Below are 18,090 nucleotides of genomic sequence, written 5' to 3'. Positions count from 1 at the left end.
GCTGCAGTACAATGGTGCAATCTCGGCTCACTGCAACCTCCACCTCCCAGGTTCAAGTGATTCTTTTGCCTCAGCCTCCTGAGTAGCTGGGATTACAGGTGCCTGCCACCACGCTCAACTAATTTTTGTATTTTTAGTAGAGACGGGGTTTCACCATGTTGGCCAGGCTGGTCTTTAACTCCTGACCTCAGGTGATCTGCCCACCTCAGTCTCCCAAAGTGCTGGGATTACAGGCGTGAGCCACCACAACTGGCCCCACAGTTACGAATTTTCAAATACGCTATCCCTGGGAGAAATACAATTACCAAAAATAACAGAGAGGGATTCTTCTAAGGACACCCTTTTTTCTTCATTTTACTTTACACAGTCAGGGGAAAAAAGCCCAAAACACTATTTTATTGAACTAAGAGTTTAATAATTTCCAAGTAGTTTTAAAACAGAAAATAAATATATTCTATTCTAAACTACTCAAAATAATGGAAGGGTAGAGAAGTGATAGTTATACAAAAAGTTGATATTTGTTATTGGAATATATTTTCTTACATCTGAATATGAGTGAGTCTGACTTTCTGGGAATGTCTTACAAATAAGATATTGTTGCCACACTGATTAAGACAAGACCCAGAGGTTATGTAATTTTTCCATCTTATATTGTTTTCTCAAATAATATCATGGTGGGGGGAAAGCGGAAACCAAACAGTAAATTTCAATACCTTCACAGCACCAATTTTCAATAAACTTTAATGTAAGTAGCAAATTAAATTCACAACCATGGAGATGATGATAAAACTAAGCATAGGCAGTGTTTTAATTTTACATTATACATGTCAATGTTCTACTCATTGGATCTAACCATGAAGACCCATAAAGATGGTGTCCAATGATAAGACTCATTGCATTTCTAGGGCAATCTTAAGGGAGCTCTCCATAAAATAAGTCCTTATTTTATGTGTGCTATTTCCTTTACATCTTTAAATATTTGGTGAAAACTACTGAATAAGTATGTACAAGCATAAAAAGTGATTTAGAGGCTGGATGTGGTGGCTCACACCTGTAATCCTAGCACTTTGGGAGGCTGAAGTGGGTGGATCACCTGAAGTCGGGAATTTAAGACCAGCCTGGCCAATATGGTGAAAACCTGTCTCTACTTAAAATACAAAAATTAGCCAGGCATGGTGCTGGAGGCCTGTAATCCCAGCTACTCAGGAGGCTGAGGCAGGAGAATGGCGTGAACCCACGAGGTGGAGGTTGCAGTGAGCCAAGATCATACCACTGCACTCCAGCCTGGGGGACAGAGCAAGACTCCGTCTCAAAAAAAAAAAAAAAGGTGATTTAAATATTGCTGAATTTTGGGAGTGACAAAATATTAGTAGTAGTATACTTCTTTCTGATTTTAACCAATCATTTCTTAGCTTCTCTATTAGAAAATCCATTTAGTAAGCATCTCACCTTAGCATCATCAGCTTTAAAAATGTCCCCAAAGTATGTACTGCATCTAATGCAGACACCTGTCCATTATAATGTGTTTATCCTTATTCCCCTACATGAATCTTTAAATTTAAAAGAAAAAAAAAATTAAAGAATGTGAGGTTACATGAGTAACACTGTGTGGTGGGATATGAAGGGATAAGAATGAGAAATTTTATTTTTTACACATTTTTGTGTCGTACTATAAATATGATTTGGTTTTGCAGTGAAAAAAATATTTTTTTTTCCCCAGTGCAGTGGCGTGATCTTGGCTCACTGCAACCTCTGCCTCCCAGGTTCAAGTGATTCTCCTGCCTCAGCCTCCCGAGTAGCTGGGACTAAGGCATGCACCACCATGCCCAGCTAATTTTTGTATTTTTAGTAGAGACAGGGTTTCACCATGTTGGCCAGGATGGTCTCAATCTCTTGATCTTGTGATCTGCCTGCCTGGGCCTCCCAAAGTCCTGGGATTACAAGTGTGAGCCACCGCCCCTGGCCGAAAAATAAATTTTAAAAGGTATACCTGTGCAAAAAATTGTAAATATGCTATGTAATTTAAATCAATTTTATTTTAAAAAGTTTACTGTGTGAAAATACATACCTATAATTAGATGGTAGAGTAAATTCTAGGAAAACTTAGTCCCAAACTCTATAACAGCCTTTCATGGAGTTAGCCCTTGAATTCTTATATACTTCTCCTGAAAAGCATGTAAGCCTAATCCAAAAAGAGCTAGTAGCATAGTCTGTTAGAGTCTGTGAATTTTAACTACTTCAGCAACATCAGGAAAAAGGGATATAGTTTCTTTTTTCTTTTTTTTGAGACAGGGTCTTGCTCTTTCGCTCAGGTTAGAGTGCACTGGCACAATCTCGGTTCACTGCAAGCTCCGCCTCTCTGGTTCACGCCATACTCCTGCCTCAGTCTCCTGAGTAGCTGGGACTACAGACGGCTGCCACCACGCCAGCTAATTTTTTTTTTTTTTTTTGTATTTTTAGTAGAGACAGGGTTTCACTGTGTTAGCCAGGATGGTGTCGCTCTCCTGACCTTGTGATCCGCCTGCCTCGGCCTCCCACAGTGCTGGGATTACAGGCGTGAACCACTGCGCCCAGCCAGGGATATAGTTTCATGACCAGATCTCTGCAAAGATGATCGATCCCCCAAGATAAGTTCAAAAGAGTTGACAAAATATCCATAGAGCTACACAGGTCAGAGTTATCTAAAAACTGCCTATTTAAATCTCATTAATCTGTTATCGCAATAAGACTATATTCTCCCTTGGATACTGATATATTTTAAAACTAAACTATGTATCTAAAAATTTTTGAAATAAAACCAGGAATACGGATTCTCTTAGGCCAAATTTTTTACTTATATTAGATATAAAATTAATCATACTTACATGTGATCTGTTGATACCTGGTTGAGGCTATGGACAAGCTGTGAAACCAAATTGTCATCCCTACAAGCCAAAAGGCAGTTCACCTCTTCTGCTATTCGTGCATTAAAGAGAAGGCTCTTTGTAGTTGTAGCAGGTAAAGGAGATGGAAGAGGCAGCTGGTTCAGGACTATTTGGAATAAAATCAGATTATTAGAAATTGAGTGACTGTAAGAAGTCTCTTTAGTGTTTATCTGTATTTTGGGATTAAAAGTAAGTTATAAATATCAATGTGACAAATTATTAAAAAGCATTCCTCCTCTTCCTAACACAACTCAATCAACCCTACAAAACTCCCAAACCTTCACTTAGACCATAATAGATTATACTAGTCTCTAGGAATAAAATTCAGCTCCCTTATATTCATCCTTGCTTTTCATTTCTTAAACAAATGACTAGCGAAAAGGGCATGGTTACAAACTAACTTCCAATGTAGCAATTCATTAATTTCATTTGTTCTTGTTTATAAGATTTATCAGAATCACTAGTACGCTCATACAAATAAATCAAGTAACAATATCTGACTCTTCATAAAACAGACAAGCAATATTTTTTTTTTTTTGAGGCGGAGTCTCGCTCTGTCACCCAGGCTGGAGTGCAGTGGCCAGATCTCAGCTCACTGCAAGCTCCGCCTCCCGGGTTTACGCCATTCTCCTGCCTCAGCCTCCCGAGTAGCTGGGACTACAGGCGCCCACCACCTCGCCCGGCTAGTTTTTTGTATTTTTTAGTAGAGACGGGGTTTCACTGTGTTAGCCAGGATGGTCTGGATCTCCTGACCTCGTGATCCACCCATCTTGGCCTCCCGCAACATTTTTTTAAAAGCTTAAGAATATACAAATAATACTTCACTTTAGCAAGAAGGCATTCATAGCATAGAATTCTGTAAGAATATTAAAATATTCTTCTAAATTCCAAATTCCTAAACAATTATCTCCTCTTTATTCTCTAATAGCAAACAAAAGAACATAAATGTTTTATAGTAGCTTAAACTCAGCTGTTTAATCTCTGTTCACCTAACAGAAATTTGTTCATTTGTCTAAAAGTTAAGAAAGCTAACTAAAATATCAGGTGTCTGTTTCTGGCTTAATTTCTAATCACCTATACAGTATAATTATCATGGTGCTCAGCCCCAGCAGGTACTAACAGGATTTTCATTAATAAAAACACAGAAAATAAATTATTACCTAATAAACAGGGCTTCCTGCAAAGACAAAATATTGAGGTATAGCAAAGATCATGGGGAGAAAAACCAAAAAGAAATTTCTTATAGTATATCTGATTTTGTACTCCTAAATTATTTATGCCTTACCTACAACAAAGTGATAATAAAAACTAATAAAAACTAATGATAATAAAAGTTTTCTTACCTAACGCTAACCCAATCACCTACAGCACTTCCCTGTTAATTTAGACCTCATAAACTAGTTATGCTAGTTTCCTAAGTTCAAAGCTATATAGGCTGTTATCTATCTTACCCCACTAAAACCAACTGGAAATTCACAAAACAAAACAAAAGCCAGAAAAATTGCATTAGGAGGATACTGAACATGGACAAAAACATTTCTTGAAGATACTTTCTCCTAGCTCTCTTATTATGAAGTTCCAAATCTTGCACAATGCTATACAAAGAAAAGTATGCCATTCTCTCACTTTCTACCCTTCCCTCTCATGTCTTTTTCCTTTTATTTATTCAGGTAGGATGACACAGTAACTAAAATTGTAGGGAGATTTTTGCATCATTACTCAAGGACTAAGAATTATAGTTACAAATGCCTAACAAAAGAATAAATCTCTGAAAAACTGAGTTACATTAAATAAATCTCAAAAGACTGGCAATGTTCTTTAAAATTCTTAAGTCCTTAGAGTAAAACAGGCTGCTGATATCCCCAACAAACTCCAACAGATTACTGAACATGACAACCAAATTAAACATCACTAAGAAGTTAGATAAATTAGGCTGTCAAATTTTTTTTCTTTAAAGGGCAGTTTCAGTTGCTATTTCTGTAAATGTGTTTTAAAGAACCTATAATAATTTTTAGAACAGTCACTGTAAAAATTATTAACACACAGTAGAACTTAAATTAGATAAATTAACCAAACTTACGGTCTGTGAGACTAGCAATCCCCGCAAGAGTAGTAATGGGGACATGGGGCATATCCCCATTCATCCTGAATTTCTGGAATGGTGTTGCCTATAAAAGTACTCAGTTCAGGTGCCAGCTGTCATTACTTCCCATTTCCCAAACACTGCAACACACAAAACAGACAATTATTTGTAGAAATATGTCAGATATATTACTACCAGGAAAATGCTTAATCACTATAAAAAAAATTTCTGCTTTTGTTTGTTCAACCTATATAATAATCATTTTTATATACCACTTACTATATGTTAAGCAATTGCAAAGTGCTTTTCACACATTAACTCAGTCCTCACAACAACCCAGTACGACAGCTACTATTGTTTTTTGCATTTTACTAAGAGGAAATTAATTTACAGTGAGTTTAAAGTAACTAGTGGAGCAAGAATTAGAACCAAAGCAATATGGTTCCAGAGTTTGTTTCTTAACTGCTAGGCTGGATTGCTAGACAGGAATACTTGATCAACCTTGACAAGCACTGTAATTCATTTCCACACTATAAGCACATTAAACATTTAACTTCATAATCTAGCTTCAACTTGCCTTTCTAGCTGTGTCTTTTATCACTATCCTACATAAACCACCCTCTCCAACCAACCTGATCTAATCAGATTCTCCCAAATCTCCCTTGTGTATTCCCATCTTTATACACTTCCTTAAGACATTCTTCCTACCTAGGAAGCCCATTCCTACTTTGGTCCAAATCCTATAATTCTTCAAGATCCAAAGCATGTTCCCACTAATTCATGAAACCTCAAATTCACCCAAATGAATATCTTAATCTACTCTGAACTTATGACATTTATTGCCCAATATTATTTTAGTAAATAATTATATATTCCTTTGTGACATCTTTTGAAACTTGTCTTGTTTCAATCTTGCATGGTTACTTACTGTTCATGTACTTAGCTTGTCTTTCCAACTATCACTACATGTTTCTTATAAGTCACATAACCAATATGCAACCACAGAAAGGACAAAGATATGTGTTAACATTTTTAATGTTCCCCATACAAATGACTTAACTGACTTTAATGTTTAGTATTTATCGTGATGGAATTCTCTCTCTCTATACACACAGAAAAACATATGAAGACATTCTGTAAAACTGAACACTTTGTTATTCTGTTCAAAGACCCCACAGTTCCACACTTTTCTCTTCTTATTTTCAACATATGGCTTGTAAAACATTTATCTTTCCTTTAACAGTACTTGGTAAACCCTTTTTTGTAAGTAGATAATATTTTAACAATGTATACATTAATCGAAAGTACGCTTTCATTAAGTTACTTTTACTTTATAAATTAATCAGCAAATGGAAATCTACATCAACTAAGCCATAGAGCTAAGATTGAAAACTGAACTGTAGCTTCCAGTTTAAAAAGCTTAAATATTTATCTTTTAAAGGTTGTATTTGCTAGTCAGTTACTTTTAAGAGAACCTCTTAAGTTTTTGAGTTGTAAACGTCAAACATTCAAATGACATAATACTAATAATTTCCCTTACTTATATGTCTGAATGCAACATTGCAAATAAGAGTTTTTTTAATGTATAATTATACAGGGAGTTAAAATTAAGAATTTCCTTTGCCCCAAACATGATTATTATAAATATCAGACCTATTGATCAAAGGTACATTAAACAGGTACAATAAATACAAGATCTATTGAACAAAAAGGCACATTAAACAGGTACACACACAGACACACACACACACACACACATACACACACACAGAATTTAACAGAGTTATAAAGTAAGCATCCATAGAAATAGAACCACCAAGGCCGGGCGCGGTGGCTCAAGCCTGTAATCCCAGCACTTTGGGAGGCCGAGACGGGCGGATCACGAGGTCAGGAGATCGAGACCATCCTGGCGAACACGGTGAAACCCCGTCTCTACTAAAAAATACAAAAAAACTAGCCGGGTGAGGTGGCGGGCGCCTGTAATCCAAGCCACTTGGGAGGCTGAGGCAGGAGAATGGCGTGAACCCGGGAGGCGGAGCTTGCAGTGAGCTGAGATCCGGCCACTGCACTCCAGCCCGGGCGACAGAGCAAGACTCCGTCTCAAAAAAAAAAAAAAAAAAAAGAAATAGAACCACCATCCAAAAGGCTAGCATTCTGGTTCCTTCTAGGGGTATTCACTATCTTGTCCTTGTGGTAATCATTTCCTCTTTTTTCTTTACAGTTTAAAGATCTTTATATGTACATTCTTTACCAATTGCCAGCTAAGGGAAAAAACATTACTTTCCTTTGGTGAATGACTGACAAAATTTCTAGTAGAAGCCCACTGAAAGGAAAAGGCACAGGAAATAATATAGGAAAGCTATAATCACTACTAGCTATTCTATATTTGTCCATTTGCTACACTGTGGACTCTACTCTTTGAAATTATTAATTTGATTCTTTAACAACTACTAAAGAAATTTAATGCAACATAGTTAGCAGTCACATGAAGCACTTTAAAAAGTTGGCTGGAATTTAAAATTTCCTGATAAAGGTCATCAAAACACAATGAACTTTTCATAAATTTATACTAATAAGGAAGTTCCAACTTATGCTTAGTAATTAATGGAAATAAATCATTGAATGAAAATGACTTACAGATCACAAAAATATCGTTATTCATATACAACTCACTGTTGTACATGTACACTGCCATATTCAATATTTAATTATTTAACTCAGAGGCTAGGAACCTAAAAAGAGTAATATGCTAGAGGATTCTACTGTGGGCTACCTGACTGTTTTAAGTCCCAGGTGAGTCACAAATAGAGCAGATCCAACCCCTAGGATTTTTAGCCTAAAAATGAGTATGTATTTAGTTGTCCATATATGAACTAGAAGATTAATAAGCCTAACCACAAGATTGTGCTTTTCACAGTGATATAAAAATGCACTGAATACTGATGTTAACTAAATACTAGGAGTAAAGGGGAAAGGGCGGGAGAGCAACAATACTTACTTGGTTTAAAGTGCTTTAATTACATGTTGATAGATGATTACTGACAAAAACATTTGATCTTCACTGCTGAACTATGGCTAATACCACTGGAATCCAAGATTTTGAAGAACAGCAGAGGAATTTGGTAGAAATGAGGTCACAATTTTAGCTAAAGTCACAGCTTTTAATAAATGTAAGTAATCTGTGGAAATGTTGCTACTTTATGTTGGAAGGTGACCAAGGTCCATCAAGAAATAGTGTTCCTAGGTTTCCAAACATGAACAAACACACCCCTAACTAACTAGCTATGACATTTTTGGCTCTGGACTGAATAATGTTTTGGACTGCTTGGCTCTGTGAAAGTATACTGTTTTTTGTAAAACTGAAGCTGACATGTGTCCAGAATGAAACAGCAACCAAACTGTAAAGAAGATTTTAATGAGGGCTTTAAAACCGTCACTTAAGGTAGTGCTTTACAATCTGTGATTGGTTACCGATTAGTAGATTATAAAATAAATTTAGTGGGTTGAACACTGAAAGGAATGGAGGGAATAGAAATATAAGGGTATACTGCACAGTGCTTTGTGAGTCCAGGTAAAATGTCTTTTAAATTGTGGGTCACCAGGTAAAGCCATCTGAGAGCTGCTGATTTGAAAAAATGGAAGAGTGAGGAAAGTAGCCCACCTCCTAAGTGGTGATGAGAATAAAATAAAATAATGTATCATCTGACATACCACCTGGCACATAGTGAGTGATCCAGAAAGTTAACAGCATTACTAAATAGATTTGGGAGAAGAGAGGAAGAACAGGAGTCTTTTCGAAACAAATAGAGGGAAAGGCATCTTTTCAATACAAATAATTCCTACTTCTGAAAGATCTATTATAACTAATTATTTGGCATCCCAGTATATATTTCACCACAGTATTACAAGTCACAGTCTTGGGCCTTCTCACCTACAATTACTTAAATCATAAGGTAGGAGATATAAATACTGGAGACAGAAAGCAGAAAAAAATCTAACTGTTGTAATACTAAGAACTAAATCAAACAAAACACATTGAGTGAGAAATCATTTATAAACTAAATTTAAGAATGGCTTGAGGTTTAATTAAAAGAATGCTTAATTAGGGTAAGATATTATAGTAAATTATCAATTTAGCCCATTCTAATGAGTCTGAAGGGAACTTTTAAGCATTTGCTAAGATTTTTAAAGACTCTAGTTCTTCATTTAATTTCACTATCAAATTTACGACTTCCTCAAGCAAACAAAAGAAATGCAAATAAAACAGTATCAGTAGGGATTATAATAAGATAAAATTGGGACAGATTTGGAATAGAAGGCATTCTTATTATCTGATGGTAGATAAATTTTCTGGAGGGCCACTTTGCACCCTATAACCAAAGCCTTAAAAACATGCATAATTTTTTCTCAACAATTTCACTTTTAGAAATATATCCTAAAGAAATAATCATATACATGCTGAAAAACATACACATGTAGATATTCCCACAACATTTTTACTACATTTTAGTGACTAAAAAATACACTTACTATGTAATAAAACGGTTATAAACACTTTAATGTACTTTCATTTAATCCTCATATGAACCTGAGGTGCTAATATTACAGTTCTATTTGATGAAGAATGTGATGTACAGAGAAGATAAATAATTTGCCTAAGGTCATACAGCTGGAGTCAAACCCAGGCTATCTGGTACATGGACACTTAAACTAACAACTAAAATGTATAACAATATTATTAGTATAACAAATGACGGTACATCCATGAGAGATTACTATGCATACACAATCAATATACTCAAAATATACGGCCAAGAAACAAAAGAGATTAATTAGGCTGTGTATTTGAATCCAAGCTCCCCCACTTATTACACAACCTTGGACAACGTATTTAATCTCTGCACCTCAGTTTCCTCATCTCTGATATAAGAGGTAGGTAACTATTATTAAATTTTGCTGTGAGGAGGAAATAATATGTGTAAAGTTCCTAGAATTGTGCTGGGCATGTAGTAAATGTTCGTTAAATGCAAGCTGTTATTTATTATATATTCTTCTGCATCTTGCTTTTGCCATGTATATTATCTTGGAAATCTTTCATTTATGCAGATCTGTCTCATTCTTTTTTAAATATTATTTTACAGGTTGACTGAAACATCCAGTTTAAAAGACTGTTAGTCAGTATACTGTACCATGTGACAGTGAAGTATGGTGACTCTGGCTTTATGGAGTTAGGCTCCTTACTTTATAACCACATTTAGTATGTGATTCACACTTCTATGGCACTTCAATTACTCTTACCTTTCTTCTTGATCTGAACTATTGAGCAGAAAGCAAAATTCACTTTGAGGAAAATCAGTTTTGGATACAAGATTACAATGAGTAAGTAAACACAATGATATTTTTTATGCTAAGTTCATAACCTTTCTTCTCAAAATTTGCACAATGACATTTTAACAAATCTTACCAAGCACAAACCCCTTATTTCCTCCATCTTCGAATACACTAATAATGAGCTAAATACATGATGGATGTAAGATATGATTTTGGTAACTTCTCCCATAACAACTATTCAATCTGTCTTAGTAATTTAATAATTGAAATTGCTTTAAACTCTACTTTGTGTTGTTTTCCAGAAAAATCTGCTTCATCTTGTCTTTACATAACTAAAGCATTTTCCTTTTACTATGCTTAATAGTTAACGGTTTAAAATGCTACATCAGGTTATATAACAGTTTCATTCAACCCTGTAAGTACCCCCTGAGTTATAAGCGGCACCCCAACACAACATACTATTTCTAAAATATTTAGTCCTTCATGACGCATCCAATTAATGTTTATCTTATGTTACTGTGTCAGACACTATGCTAGGCAAGCAAAGTACAATGGTTAACAAGACGGAAACATCCTCTGCCCTTTAAAATTTGAGTTTGGCCACAAGAATGTGGTAAAGGGAGTACATATTTCAGAGGCAGAAAAGAGAAAGAATCATTGAATTAAAGCCTGAACCAACTTTACAGTGATGATTCTATATTTTAATCTCTCCACAAATTGGCACTAAAATAAAAAAGAATGACAAAGATTCTTAAAATTCAAGACAAGATATTAAAGATATATTGCTAATCAAAAATATCAATGTGCACATCATAAGCTCATCAACCAAGCTAAATACTTTTCCTTAAAACACATTTTCATAAAAATGATGGTCTATGCATGGAAAAAAAAGAATATTATTAAGCCTTTAACAATGATTAGGGGTCAGGTATATTCTGAGATGTTGGGGAATTCTTATTTTGGTGGTATTTTTATCTGTATCCTTGGACTTTTATTATGATTAGAATATTACTTTATGATTCAGGAAAACAGTAATATAAACTATGATAAAATAAAAAAATTAGTAAGTCTCCTGTTGCTGCTACATATACATAGATTTCTCTGAATATTTAAAAAATCACCTATGTTAAGCATCTTCTATGAAGTACACTGAGCTAGGTGCTAAAGACTAATATAACATGCAAGGTATATTCACAAACAGAGCATATGGCCAGAAAGGTCAATTGGAGCCTGCAAGGGAGTTTCTTATATAATGTTGATATCTTTTTCCACATCCTTAAGCTTTCAGTTAAGACTAATTTAATAGTGATAAGGAAGATAGGGTGGGGGAGGAAGAGACAGAGACAGAGGATGGAAGCAGAAAGTTCTGTTAGAATACTGCAGTACTTACATGTAACCATGGTGTGATTTTGGACTTGTTCAGATTAAATGCCAATGTAATATCTAGTTGGAGATGTCTAAAGCAGGAATTTGGAAATTCACAATGTGACAAAAATGGTCTGAACTATAGCTATAGTTATGGAAGTGATTTACTGAGGGTTGATAACAGTTACATTATAATAGATTAGACAGGCAAGAAATAAAGTAATGCTGTGGGGGAAATTTTTTTTGGCACTTGTTATGTGTCAGATATTTATACATCCCTTTCCTTAATCATTCCAATATCAAAGGACTATAAAGATTATTACTATTTCACAGATGCAAAAATTAAGTTTCAGGGCCTAAAAACTCTGTCTACAGCTAAACAGGCAGCATGCAGCAGAAACAGGATTTGAACTTAGGTGTTGCTAACCAAATCTTACATTCTTATGTTTGTCTAAAGGACATAAAACTGAGAAACATCTACACTGCTATGGAAAAAAGATAAACCTACAGCAAACAGTAAAAGTTCTTCAGAGAAGATAAGTGTCTTTTCAAGGTCTCTGAGCTAGCAATTCACTAGCCAAGACTAGAATATAAGTGTTTGATCTCCAGTTCAGCATTCTTTATACTATATTGTCACCTTGTGTGATTATAACACTATTTTGAATAAACTGAAATTTCATATATGTGGAATATTTAACTAATTAACACCTTCTTTGCTAATGTTAATTTTTTTGGTGGTGGAGGAAAGGCTTAAAACTAAGTACATATATATATATATACACACACAGTTTTTGAGCAGGAAAAATTTAATATATAGAATTATTAAGTAGTAAAAAATGGTTAACTGGAAGGTATAAAAAGGATTCTACAAAATACAGGAATGGCAAATACAGGAAAGCAGCTACCATCCATGGAGTTAAGATGGGAAAATATCTGAGGAAAGTAAGAATTTGGAAAAGCATACTCATCTCACAAGGCTGAGATTCAGACCTTGTTATAGTGTGGCTGCAGCCCAACCTGTTGGGTAACAGAAAAGTTTGCTAGAGTCCTGGTGGGTCAGGAAACTAAGGGTAGATCTGTTAACATACTATGCTAAGAACTAAGGTCAGACCTTAGAATTGCCCTGCCACCACTTGGAGAGATGACTGAAAGCTTTAGTAAGGGAGGAGCAAGATTTCTGGGGGCGAGAATGAAAAGGTTCTCCTTGCCCTTTGCTCAGCCTTCTCACATTAAACAATTTTTAAAAAAGTTTAAATTAATATATTTTTATTGTCCTAGTTTATATTACATTTAACATTATAAACCACCTAAAATCCTTTTAGGAAATAGGTGGGATATAAATGCTAAATAGCTACACAGGTTAAGTAAATAAATAAATCTATGTGGTACTACTTACTATTTTAAATAGGTCAGTGAGTCCCTAGAGAGTGGCACCTCTCCAGCAGAATCCTTTCACTTCAGTCAAGCCACCTTCAGATTCCTTTTCCCTGCCTGCTATTCAAGAACAGATTTTTCACATGCTATTTAAGATACTTCTGAAAGGATCTTCCTCAAATTCTAGTTCAAAAACAAAAAGTTCCCAATAAGTTGCACTGTAAAAATTCTCACTTTCTTTAAAACATTTCTGCTTTTCTAAAGTTCCAAATTACTTCCAATAAATTTTTAAAATGCAAAATAAAGCAAAGTTCTAAAACTCTCTTGAGACACTTGCTTTGCTTCTGGAACCCTGAGCTCTCTGCAGCCACCATGCTGGATACCAATAAGGTATATGTGTGTCCCAACAGCGTAGCTATATCACATATTTATAACATGTATTAGAAGGATATATTTACACTGCTGAGTACTATTATGCAGAGAAAGAAAAGTTACCACTAAGTAAATAAGGTTGAGATGTAGGGTTTCTCAAAAGCAGTTTATAAAATATGTGCACGTTTGCTGAGAAATAAAACAATGAGTAAAACTATATACTTCTATGAACTGACTTTAATAAAACTTCAAATAACTTTAAATAGTCCCAGTTTGTTATACAGTGAAATGGATTTGCAGAGGCCTGTAGTTAGTTACACAAAGTTTAATTGTACCAAACTATACAAAACTACAAACTACCTCAGGAAAAATATAGTCCTGTGTCCTGGAATTTCATTTTTATAAATTTATTTGTACATAGAGGCTACAGAGGAAATTTCCAAGCACATCTATGAATTGTTTGGATTCCTAGCCCACCCCCAACACACCAAAACAAAATTTATTTCTCATCTTCTTTTATACTGCAAAAGAAATAGCCTGTCTCCAAGTCCCTTATATAGGTTGAAACTGTTATAATTATGACTGTTTCATATACAATCGTATTAGAAATGCAAAATCAAACAATGACTGTTTATTTCCAAATGAGGTTTAGGTTTTAAAGAACTATAAAATTAAGATCTAGATCTCAACTTTTGACCAAAACATATGTGATATACAGTTAATTCAGTCTGCAATATAAAAGGAAAAGCCTTTTACGTGAAAATTACTGAATAGTCCACAAGAGGGCACACTTTCAACTAATGTAAATAAGTGGGAAAATTAAAAATTCAGTTTTTTTTTTTTTTTTACTAGCACATCAAAGATTGGCCAGATTCTTCTGAACTGATTATTCAACAATATTAGAAAGAAAAAGATCCCGAAGTGTGTGGGTTTTTTTGTTTAAATACTGAAACGGAAACTTTATTGAGATATATGTGAAATATACGAAAAACTTGTGAACAAGACTTCTATATTAATATTAAAATTAAGTTATAAAAGTATGTAATAGTCTTTGCCATTTTGGTTCTGTTAGCCATTTGGAATTTGGCTGCCTTAAGAATCTTTTCAAGAAACTCTGGCTACTTTGATTTTTGATCCTCAATTCTTCCAGACAATCTAGTATGAGAACATGGAATATGCTTCAGATACTTTAGGAAACTCTCCCAATTAAATAGGTAAGATCATTAATAAAGCACATGAAGGAGCAATCAAGAAAGGGTATACATGGAAGAGGTGCAAACAATCATGGATCACTTATGCATAATCTGCATACTGATCTCTATCCTGCTCTAACTCATTCAAAAATACCATTTCAGCAATTCTCCTCTCTCCTGCATCATCCATTTTTCCACATATTGAATAATCCCAATCGGCATAAAACATATATATGCAAATAATTCTCCCTACTCTCAATAAAAACAAAACCCAAAAAACCCCACCCTTTATCTTGACCCTTATAATCTCCCTCCAACAATGGCTTAATTTTTCTGTTCCCTTTCTGAGCAAAATTACCTCAGTTGTTTATATTTATCCCTAATTCTTCTCCTACTTTCTCTTGGAACCCATAATCATATGTGTTTTTATTCTCCATTCCACCAAATATCTTGCCACAGTTAGCAATGGCACTAAAATTGCTATATTCAGTGGGCAAGCCTCTCACCCCAAATGATGTGACCTAGTAATCAACAAAGTTGATCACTCTCTCCTCCTTGAATAATTTTTTACTTGTTTTCCAGAACAACACATTCTCCTAGTTCTGCTGACTAACCTGGCCACTCCAGAATCCTCTTCTGGTTCCTTTTATCTTCCTCTCCGTACTCTACTGTTGACCTCATTCAGTGGTATGATTTTAAAACAGTGCTTCTGTGCTTATGGCTCCCAAATTTGTATCTCTAAATCTGACTTCTTCCCCATATACTAGACTCATATCCAACTATCTAATCAATATCTCTGCTTTAGTACAAATTTATTCCCCCTCCCCAAACTGTTCTGATTCTAGGGTTTTTTTTTTATAGTTACATCCATATGTATGATTTTAGAATCATCTTGTTAATTTCTACAAAGCTGCTTGGAATATGATAGATATAGCATTTAATCTATGTAACAATTTGGGTAGAACTGATAACCATATTGAGCATTATGATCTACAAATGATGTATATATCTCCACTAATTTAGATATTCTTTAATTTCGCTCAGCAATGTTTACTAGTTTTCAGTCTATGGTGCTTTCACATACTTTTTCAGATTTATTCCTAAGTAGTTCACATTTTTGATGTTATTATAATTGACAAATTTTTGATTTCCAATTGTTAATTGCTAGGATGCAGAAATACAATACAATATTGTATATTAATTCTGTATCCTGAAAACTTACTAACCTTACTTATTAATTCTGGGGTCTTTTTTGTACAGTTGGCCTTCCGTATTCACAGGTTCCACATCCATGGATTCAACCAATTGTGGACTGAAAATATGTGAGAAAAAACAATATGACTATAAAAAACAACAAAAATTTAAAAGTACAGTATAACAACTATACAGTTTTCTGTAATAGAAGGTTTTTTGTTTTTTTTTTTTTACTAAGGATTACTACGGAAACTTTTTTGTTAGGTACAAAATACTACAGTCTCACAGTGAGGTTAGCAATAATTAAAACTTCTTTTTGGCCGGGCACAGTGGCTCACGCCTGTAATCCCAGCACTTTGGGTGGCCGAGGCAGGCGGATCACGAGGTCAGATAGAGACCATCCTGGCTAACATGGTGAAACCCCGTCTCTACTAAAAATACAAAAAATTAGCTGGGCGTGGTGATGGGCACCTGTAGTACCAGCTACTCAGGAGGCTGAGGCAGGAGAATGGAATGAACCCGGGAGGCGGAGCTTGTAGTGAGCTGCGATGGCACCACTGCACTCCAGCCTGGGTGACAGAGTGAGACTCCACCTCAAAAAAACAAACAAAAATAAAACAAAACAAAAAACAAAACAAAACAAAAAAAACCTTTTTTTCAGTCCTACTACTGCTAAACCATGTTTCCCTCGGGCTGTATTTCTGCAATTGGTTTCAAAAACTCAGAAAACAGTTCAAAAGAACTACATATAACCACTAAATAATATAACTAATGAATGTGAAAAAAGATACTGGAATAGCTTTTTAGGGAGGATAATTTTTTTTTTTTTTTTTTTAAGACAAAGTCTCACTCTGTCACCCAGGCTGAAGTGCAGTGGTGCAATCTGGGCTCTGCCTCCAGGGTTCAAGTGATTCTCGTGCCTCAGCTCCCCCAAGTAGCTGGGGCTACAGGCGTGCACTGCCACCACACCCAGCATTTTATTTTTAGTAAAGACGGGGCTTCATCATCTTGGCCAGACTGGTCTCAAACTCCTGACCTCAAGTGATCCGCCTGCTTTGGCCTCCCAAAGTGCTGGGATTACAGGTGTGAGCCACTGAATCCGGCCATTTTTTTTTTTTTTTTTTAAGACAGAGTCTCACTCCGTCACCCAGGCTGGTGTGCAGTGGCATGATCTCAGCTCACTGCAACCTCTGACTCACGGGTTCAAGCGATTCTTGTGCCTCAGCCTCTCAAGTAGCTGGGATTATAGGCAGGCACCACCCCACCCGGCTAACTTCTGTATTTTTAGTAGAGATGGGCTTTCACCATGTTGGCCAGGCTGGCTTCAAACTCATGACCTGAGGTGATCCACCCCCCATTCGCCTCCCAAAGAGCTGGGCTTACAGGCATGAGCCACTGCGCCTGGCCAGGGAAGATAAATTTTTAAAAAGTCAACTTAAACCAATAAAAAACAGCTTTTTACTAAGGATCTAAGTTTATAAATTATTTTAAGTAGTTCGATTTACAGAAAAAGAAGCTATCAATGGAGAAAAGTGACTTGTGACTCATTACCTACAGTAACCTTTCTAGGCTTTCCATTAGACCCCTGCATTACATGACAAGTATACAAATTAAATATGATATAAATTAGGGATGTATTTTTTTCTAAATTAATATACTCATGGTCAGTGAACCAATCACAACATGCAAGTTTTGATAACATCAAATACTATATCCTTTCTGCACATAAAATTTTAAAAATTTAGTTTCGTAATACCAATTGTTTGTTAGAAAAATAAATTTTTAAATTTTAAGTGAGATTTCTGATTTAATAATAGAGTTCCACAAAAGTAAACGTACTATGAAACACAGATTATTAAAAAGAAAATGTAGGCCGGGCGCAGTGGCTCAAGCCTGTAATCCCAGCACTTTGGGAGGCCGAGACGGGCGGATCACGAGGTCAGGAGATTGAGACCATCCTGGCTAACACGGTGAAACCTCGTCTCTACTAGCCGGGCGAGGTGGTGGGCGCCTGTAGTCCCAGCTACTCGGGAGGCTGAGGCAGGAGAATGGCGTGAACCCGGGAGGCGGAGTTTGCAGTGACCTGAGATCTGGCCACTGCACTCCAGCCTGGGCGACAGAGCGAGACTCCGCCTCAAAAAAAAAAAAAAAAAAATGTAATAGTCATATATCCCAGGGTAGAAGGCTAATGGGAACAGAAATCAAATGACCATGTATTATAGCGTAATTTCTCAGGTAATGATTTCAAACAGCA

General features: G+C 35.6%; 1 protein-coding gene across 1 annotated transcript in view; it reads right to left on the bottom strand.

The window, feature by feature from the left end:
- The window catches only part of NIPBL (Nipped-B homolog (Drosophila)), a 195,033-nt gene that overhangs the window by 109,384 nt on the left and 67,559 nt on the right, over positions 1-18,090 (bottom strand). The window contains exons 2-3 of the mRNA XM_011944374.1: positions 5,005-5,147; positions 2,865-3,030 (exon numbers count right to left, since the gene is read on the bottom strand). Coding sequence (XP_011799764.1) covers positions 2,865-3,030; positions 5,005-5,068 — 230 coding nt within the window. The 5' untranslated portion in view covers positions 5,069-5,147. The remainder of the gene's footprint in view (positions 1-2,864; positions 3,031-5,004; positions 5,148-18,090) is intronic.

Source organism: Colobus angolensis, unplaced genomic scaffold (assembly GCF_000951035.1).
Source record: "Colobus angolensis palliatus isolate OR3802 unplaced genomic scaffold, Cang.pa_1.0 Scaffold230, whole genome shotgun sequence".
In the NCBI taxonomy this organism is placed as follows: domain Eukaryota; kingdom Metazoa; phylum Chordata; class Mammalia; order Primates; family Cercopithecidae; genus Colobus; species Colobus angolensis.
The sequence above is the reverse complement of the archived record's forward strand: the minus strand, read 5'-3'. Positions and strand labels throughout refer to the sequence as shown.